The sequence below is a fragment of the Bactrocera latifrons genome, unplaced genomic scaffold (genome assembly GCF_001853355.1).
Source record: "Bactrocera latifrons isolate USDA-ARS-PBARC rearing strain unplaced genomic scaffold, ASM185335v1 scaffold_112, whole genome shotgun sequence".
Taxonomy (NCBI): Eukaryota; Metazoa; Arthropoda; class Insecta; order Diptera; family Tephritidae; genus Bactrocera; species Bactrocera latifrons.
In genome coordinates this window covers 1,021,247-1,030,114 of record NW_017534542.1, presented here as the reverse complement: position 1 = coordinate 1,030,114, position 8,868 = coordinate 1,021,247, and the positions used below count along the sequence as shown (strand labels likewise).

The 8,868-nt window shown below is 34.6% G+C and overlaps 1 protein-coding gene across 2 annotated transcripts in view; it reads left to right on the top strand.

Moving 5' to 3' along the window:
• LOC108974511 (peritrophin-1) overlaps positions 1 to 6,310 on the top strand; it is a 16,131-nt gene extending 9,821 nt beyond the window's left edge. Inside the window, exon 2 of one of the 2 annotated variants that reach the window (XM_018942410.1) lies at positions 5,475 to 6,310. In XM_018942410.1, the coding sequence (XP_018797955.1) occupies positions 5,475 to 6,142 (668 nt within the window). In that variant the 3' untranslated portion in view covers positions 6,143 to 6,310. Of the gene's footprint in view, positions 1 to 3,573; positions 4,419 to 5,474 lie in introns of those variants that run through there. The other variant, XM_018942402.1, reaches the window with a different exon arrangement.
• Positions 6,311 to 8,868: the final 2,558 nt, after the last annotated feature.

Here is an 8,868-nt window from a genome sequence, read left to right as displayed (position 1 = left end):
TTCAGCACCGTATTGGCTGAGCTGAACGTTTGAGCGAGTACCAAGCATACGCACAATAAAAATAAAAATAAACACAAGCCTAATTTTTTAAATTTTTTTTATAGCGAAATGGAAAAACATAGAATTTTAAAATTTTACTACGAGTATATCTGATATATTTGAATTTTTTAAGTAGCAAGACTTTTTTAATTGCGAGATAATGTTTCCAGTAGACTGGCTAACTTAAAATCAAAAAAGCAAATTGCATGTTAATGTGTGGATGTATAACTATCGCCGGAACTAGCAACTAGCAAATCTTTAAAATAAAATTTTAGTAATGCATGTAAACATTAAAATCCAAAATTTCATAATTTTTCTGAAAAAGCAGTTGACTATTTTTTAAAAATCCTAGATCTCGATAGCCACATGTCGGATGAATCTGTCATTGAAATATCAAAGCTACCTACGAAACCGTTTTTGAGAAATCGTGGTCGTAAGTTGAATAAATGTTTCGCGATAAACCCATTTGAAATTTCAGATTTGTAGGCCACACGCTCTAAAGGGGTTACTTTCTCACTCCTATAACTTTTCAACTAAAATCAATTTCGAAAAATCACCAGCACATTATATGAATGCTGTAAAATGGATTTATTAAAAAGAAGCTATTTGGGAAGACCCCCTTAGTGAACATATTTAATAGTACGTTTGTATAATTTATAATTAAAACATTAAAAACAAATATTAAATATTTTTTAAAATAATACAATAAAACATTGTTTCATCAAATAATTTATTTCTTTGTTAATGTTCCTTTCAGTGCATTTGTTATCTTACTTTTTAATTTTTTTTTTTTTAAGTCCATTAAAATTTTTATTGGGTGCACTATGATAACTCATGGCAAACCATAAAAAATAAATCAACTTACACTGTCAATTTGCTAATATAACCATGCAAACATACACACATGTAGGTAAATACACTTGCTTGCCCAAAATGAMGAAGTACAAATTTATTTAAGTTATTTCTAATGCCAATTTTATTTATCTGCGTGCATAAGAGTATTTACATTTATGAATACATACTTTAAAGCTGTATTTTGCGTAATCAAAGTTCCGACAATTAGGTCAAAATATTACCGGTATTTGGTTGAASACTTTGAAGTTATACAAACATGATAAGTAATGCGCATTTATACTATGGAAAACAATTCATAATAAACTGCAAAAAACAGAAAACGATGACAAAGAAAAAATTAAAGTTCAAAATATGAAATAATTACCTTTTTCAATCTCATTACTTCGCGGAGAGTGTTATGATAATAATAATATATAAAAAATTTTAAGTCACACTGAAGCGTTTTTTTTTTCACAAAAAGTACTTTTGCTCTCAAAATTTTGAAAAATATGAACTTTAGACTGCGATCATTATTTGTATTCGTCTATAACACTGGTATGCAGCGGATTTGTTGCCCTAGATATAAGATGAATTTTGAATATGTTTATGCTTACAAATCATGACACTATCAATTTGTAAAGTTTGCTCTCGTTTATTTCTAAAACTTTATTTTCAATTTACGATAAAAAAAATCAGAGAAACAAAACAGCAGATATACCATATATTACTATGAGCAAAGAATAGTAAGACTTTGTTTATAATTTTAAAATTCTCAATTTATTCTTCAATATCTATGTCGATACCCCCAAAGTAAGTCAAACGGAGAAAAATCAGGCGAATACGGTGGTTCCAGCACGATTTTGTTTAAAAATTTTTCGGAAAACTCTCGAAGAATCAAAGCAGTATGCAATCGTGCATTATCGTGATTCAAAAACCAACAGTTCTCGACCCATAATCCCGGGCTCTTTTTACGAATAGCTTCGCGCAAAAGATGCATAAAACTCTAATGGTATTCTTACCACATAACTTTTCTTTTTTCGACTTCGGCTCACCTTTGCCGATTCGGTCGATTAATCGTTTGTTTCCGAGTCGTTGTGCATAGATTCACGACCTATCATTAGTAATAACGCATTTAATGACATCTTGTTAGTTAACGCGACGCTGTTTTTCGAAAAAATTGAGTGATTTTGGTACCAACTGTTCCTTCACTTTTCTTAGGCCCAAATGATCTGATGGATAGAAATAAATTGAGGCTTTCACAGCAACCTATGTGAAGTTCTATTGTGCTCTCACCTTTCTCACAATGAATCACTCAGTCTGGCACACTGATAAATTCATGTATCGTGCTGGGTGCTATTGAGGCGATGTTATACCAGTTCRGATACATGAATCCAACGTTTGCATAAAAACCTATATCCAAGTCAAGTAGCTGTTTTTTGAGCCTACAGTGCTCAAGAAACCAAAAGTTGTCGGAATTTGTCTCTCGGCAAGATTATGTTTTTAATGTGTGCTTGTAGCCACCTATTAGCAGCCTGGGACATGCCTGTGAGATGATGTTAATCCCTCTCCTCACCTGGCGTAGCACCTCTTTTACGGTATGAGGCCCAACCGCTACGCAAATTTTAGGTTTTATTAATCTGGAAGCAGCTGCTGAGTGGGCAAACTCATCAGCCCGTTCATTCCCGCTACATTCTTGTGATCTAGCACTCATATGAGGTGCACTTGATTTGGAATTGATACTCTATTCTATACACTGCTGCACCAATAGCGCTATAATATCATAAGCTGAAATCGCTTTAGGTGCCGCTCAATTATCGCTTAGTCCATACTTTCATTGTGATAGTKGCGTTGTAGGTATGGGCAAAAAAAAGTAAGACAAAATCTATTGTTATTTTCATATGACATTTGGAACAGATGTCACTGACAGCCATAACAACCCAGGAAAGGAATATTTTACCGAATAGATTTTCGAGCGAAATTTAAATTAAAAAGTCTTACTATTTTTTTTTTTTTTTTTGGTTACAGTATTATTTGTACTCGTACATACCGACTTATAGCAAAGACTTGGCAAATATCGCATGGGTATGGAAAGTTTGGCACACGGTACTGCGGAATCTGCGCCAATACCTTCCGACGTCTTCAGCTCATCAGTATACCACTTAATAGTGCTTACCCTTAACAGTTGGCTAAGCGTGAAGTTACCCCATTCAGTCTTACTGCCGGTAACTTTAAATTTCGTTGTAAAGTTTATTAGAATATTACACTCTATATACAATTTTTGGTGAAAGATTTTTTGAGTGGCGYTACCAAATTTATGATACTCAACTAAAAATCAACACTTTTTTTAACCTCAGAATTTAATGTTGATTAGCTAATTACTAATTGACACGGTTATATTCGGAAGCTATTCCAAGGTGAAACTATTTTTAAATATGAACTATTATTATTACTAAAWTTAATTTTATTTATTCATATTACGTGTGTATTTATGAATATTCGGGATTTTATGCGAAAACATTACTTTCAGTTCATCTTTCATTTTATAAGTTTTGGTGTGCAAAATAAAAAATATAAAATAAAATTTAACTACTCATCATTCTACTTCACTTCATTCTCCACTCTGTCTAGGTAAGCAAATTAAATGAAAATTATTTATTAATGTCCAMCTTTTTATGCTCTTCTCTCTCTCTCCGCTTACAGCTCACGCTCAATGTCAACAACCTAATGGCACACAAGCCGTCTCAGGCTCATGTGACGCCTACATYGAATGCAAGAATGGTGTGGCCGAAGAGAAGCTCTGCCCCGACGGTCTGTTGTATAATGAAAAATCTTCCGGCTATCCCTGCGGCTATCCCATCGATGTAGAATGCTCACAAGGCCAAGCACGTACACAGCCCGCACAACCAACCGACGAGTGTCCACATCAATTCGGTTACTATGGCATGGGTGATGCACGTAACTGTGGCAAATTCAAGAATTGYGCTTCCGGTCGTGGTTTCGTTTTCGACTGTCCCGACGGTTTGGCTTGGAACAAAGAAACCTACAAATGCGATTGGCCCGATCAAGTGCCTGACTGTGATGCCGAAGCTTTCTTAGGCTTCAAGTGCCCACCACCAAAACCATCGCCCAGAGGTCAATTTATCGGCGAACCCGAACAAGAATATGAATTCTATCCATCGAGCGAGAATTGTCAAGTGTATTTCGTCTGTATCGAGGGTCGTCCACGTCGTATTGCTTGTGATGAAGCGAGCGCTTTCAATCCCGAAACACAAACTTGCGATGAAATCGACAATGTGCCCACTTGCAGTGCAGATGTCAAACAGCGCGGTCAGGAGATTAAGAATGCGCGTCTCTCAGCTCAGTCGGCGGCATCAGCGAAGAGAAGATACTAAGGAGAAATACAGAGAAAGCTATTACTTTAATACTTTTTTTTTCTTTGTTTGTAATACTCTAGTCCATAGTGAAAAAATGCGGTGAATCTGTTTGGCTACATTTGTATGTATATTTTTATTTTTGAATAAAAACGAATTGGAAAGAAAAGAAAATTAGATATTTGATTTTCAAGTGTTTACATGGAGTCTAAGTGAATAAATATCAGATCATTCCAGGGAAATAAATTCTTTACATAATTAAACCTAGTAAAAGTAAGAAGCTCTACGATTTACAAGCAAACTTTTTTAGATGGGTTAGAATAGATTGGGTTTCTTTATCTGATCTTATAAGTCAGCAAAGCGCCTTTTGAACCTTGCTTTGGYATTTAATTTCTATTACAACCAGCTCGGTAAGATATCTRAAAGTGAGCTCCCAAGTGTTGAAGGCGCAGCACAATCAAGAAGAAATTGCTGAGATTATTCCATCTCGTCATTTTCCATACAGTTTCAGCGGCTGGGGTTGGATCAGCCTTACAGCATAGTTGCCGATAGCCTTGCTGAAGGCAAAGAGCTCACCGCATCTCTTATAATCGATCTTGGGTCAAAAGAATCTTGCGACCACTCATGAAGCGATGGTAGCCCAACGCTGGCCAAGCGTCGGCGAACACAGATGTCCAGTAGAAGAACACACGAGGGGAGTGGAGCACCGAYCTGTTCTCATTTTGTTACCTAGGGTACTTTTTCTTTCCAGCTMGTCAGCTTTACGTTACCTGCGATTCCAATTTGGCCTGGCAGCCATACTAGTCTAATCGCAAAATGACTTAATGTCAATGGTAACGAGGTTAGGCATTCCTTAACCTTCCTTGAACGCATGGAACTGAGTTCATGACTAGTATAGTATCKCCTCCCTATTGTCAGAGTGGAGCTCTGAAGAAGGTAAATTTGCCGCTACCATTTTTAGGTAAAACGAAAGTGGTTTTCAAACCCCTAAATTTGGTTAGGATTTCCATCAACCTTGGCGTTTTAAATACTTACAAGAAAATAGTTCCGATCCTATAGCCTCTAAGTCCATTGAGACCGAAAAAGGAATTTCTTCGTATCCAAAAGTTATGGTCATTTTCGACGAACCTGGTTCTTAAAGTTACACTAAGACCCTTCTGTTAAAATCCATTATTTTAACAATATTTAATCCAATTTAGTTAACACACCTTCTWTTTCTTCACTAAATAGTTAACGCCGACCGTTCATGCCCCGAACCGAACGGCCGCTTCGCCGATGACGCGCAATGTGACGCCTATCTGGAATGCAAAGACGGTGTTGCCGAGGAGAAACTCTGTCCCGATGGTCTGCTCTTCAATCAACGCGGCAAAACAACTGGCGACTGCACCTACTTACCTTTCACTACATGCAAAGATCGTTTACGATTGCAGCCAGCTAACGGWACCGCTGAATGTCCACGYCAATTCGGTTTCTACTCATCCGGTGATCCAAAGAATTGCGGTGTCTACAAGAATTGCGCACATGGCGAGGCAACACTGACAAAATGCCCCGAAGGTTTGGCATTCAATGTGGAATCGTATCAGTGTGACTGGCCGGATCTAGTTGCCGAATGTAATGCTGAGGCTTTCCTCGACTTCACTTGCCCGCCACCTGAGATAGTCGATGGTGTGGAGAAGGAAGTCGACACTAGTCCCGAAGGTGAGCTGCGCTATTTCCGCCATCCCAAAACATGCAAGAAATATTTCGTCTGTGTCAATGGGCATCCACGTCTATACAATTGTGGCAAATATTTGGCTTTCAATGTGGAGACGAAATTGTGCGACTTCTACACCCATGTGCCGGAGTGCTATGCGCTTTTGAAGGAGAAGAAATTGGCAGCTGCCGCCAAGCAGGCTTAAAGCGTGGCAATTATAGCATTGTCTTGGTTGCTAGAAATAACCAGTTTTGCCATTTTTATTTAGCTTAAATTTGAATGAGCTTTAAAGTTTACTTACATCATGTACTTTATATACAACAAATGTTAAAATAAATATTTAAATAAATAAATACGTAAATATTTGTTGATATTTATTAATTGTTTTGTGGTCTCAAAATCTTTTTCGATTCGGTTTTTTTATTATTTCTGGAACTCAGCAACTTTTTCTGTTGCCAATAAATGTTACATAAATATATTACTCTAATATCTTAATAATTTTTTATAAAACGAAAAATGTTAGAAACAACTTTTTCAGCTTACTTTCAACTAAAAACTAATAAAAATATCAAATACAGCAACATTAAGCGTTAGCAACAATGTTTACAAACATTTTTCATATTTGTGTTTGTCAATAGTGTTGCTACAAATGCTTAAAAAAAAATTTTTAGTTCGCAACATTTCTTGCAAACATTCACCGCACAGAAACATTGTTGCGCCACCCCAAAATTTGCGTGTCGGCAAATTGTAACTCACAATCACCAACAGATAGCATTTACTGCAACATTTAGTGTTAGCAACAATGTTTATAACATTGCTGCTAGGAAACAAAATTAACAACAGCATTAAACATTAAAACAATGTTATAAACATTGTTGCTAGGAAACAAAATTAAAGTGGCAGTAAAATGCAACGCGCAAGCACCAATAAATAGTATTTGCTGCAACATTTAGTGCAAGCAGTAATGTTTATAAACATTTTTCACATTTGTTTTTATCAACAGTGTTGCTAAACATGCTTAGATAAAAAAATTGTAATTCGCAACATTTTTTATAAACATTTTCCGCACAGAAACATTGTTGCAAACACCAAAAATAGCATTTACTGCAACATTGTGGATAAACATGCGTAGCAAATAAAACTTTAATTCCCAACATTTATTTATAAACATTCACCACACAGCAATATTTTCATTGTGAACAAATGTTGCATAAGTTGTAATTAACATATACAATTTCGAAAAGTAAAGGTCAGCAACATTTTTTTCAACATATAGACCAATAAATAGCGTTTACTGCAACATTTAGCGTTAACAACAATGTTTAGAAACATTTTGTGTACTTATGTTTAGCAACAATGTTGTTAAACATGCATAGCAAATAAAACTTTAAACTGGCAACATTTACTTATAAACATTTACCACACAGCAGCATTCTTCATTTACTGCTAGCAACATTACTGCTAAGCCATATTCGTGTGCCGACAAAATTGGCTAACGAAGCCACCAAATGCACTAGGCGCGCAGAACGGCTCAGCAGGTGGACGCCCAGCATAGAGCGGAAGTTAAAAGACACGAGGCAAATGAATATAACCTAAAAGTATGCAGCGAAATGCAAGCGGCAACCAAGTGAAATCAATGGAATGGCGGAATGAAAAGCTTAGCTGAAGCAGAGAACGTTCTCTGTTTATATAAATATTTAAATAAATACGCGTTTAAATATTTTATAAATATTTATATAAATATACGTTCTCTGGCTGAAGTGGTGTCTCCTGAAAGCATGCTATGTGTAAATACAATATTTGACACAAATTCTGCAACGGCTGAGTAGATTTGCGGTTTTCACAAGTCTCATAAAGTTATAAATTATAACGATTCGAAAACATAGCATTAAGAATAGYAAATGTGTAAATTAATTTTTGTATGAAATCCAACCACAATTGTAAAAATTTATAACTTTACGATTTTACAATGCTTTGCGACGGGTTGTGAGTACCCGAATTGTGAAGTTGTAGGCATAATATTTCTTGAAATAAAACACACATATATATTTATTTTTTTTTGGTTTCCTTCATTTGTGTATCATTTATTTATTTRATATTAATTATTACTTTTTTTTCGATTTAAGTCAATTGCATACGGTTCGCTAAATTGTATTGATGTTTATGATAGTTTACATCATTTCTAAATTGTGTGTGTGTGTGTGTGTGTGTTTTTGTTTTAACTATTTCGCTCACATACGCTAATTTAGTTATTTATTTATTCAATTCATACAGCAGACAATTGCAATTCTCATTTAAAACTAACTAAACTTAAATAATAAATTGGCAAAAATTATTTTTATTTTGTTTTTATTTTAAAATAAACTATAAAGTAGTAATTTATATTATAATTGGCATTTAAAAAGAAACTATATGTATATAATTATGTTTACGTATGGAAGTAGTTAGGTAAATAGTTGTTGTTGTAATGYAGTAATGCTAACTAAATGTCGTAGAAGTATAAATTTTTGTTGTAGCAACGTCAATACTTAGTCTAAGCGAATTATTACTAAATTGTATCGCTGAAAATTATATATACATGCATACAGATTGTTCTGTTGTTAAGTAAGTTTTAGCGCAAATTCTCTGTTTGCGGCTTCTTATTGTTTTTGCTTGCTAATTTTTGCTCATTTCAGCACTAGAAATCGCTTATACAACTTGCCAAGCTAGTTTTAAGCGTAATAATATTGTTATTTTTCTTTAAAAGTACACAACGCATTTGAGAATGTTAGGTAAAAATTCAAAATTATAAAATTAGTGTTTGAAACAAAGTGGAGTAATATATTATGGTCAAAATTATGCGCTAAAATAATATTTAATGTGTATTTMATTTATTTTATTTTACTTATTATTTTATTTATTTTATCTTTTGCTTTTTTATATTTATTGATA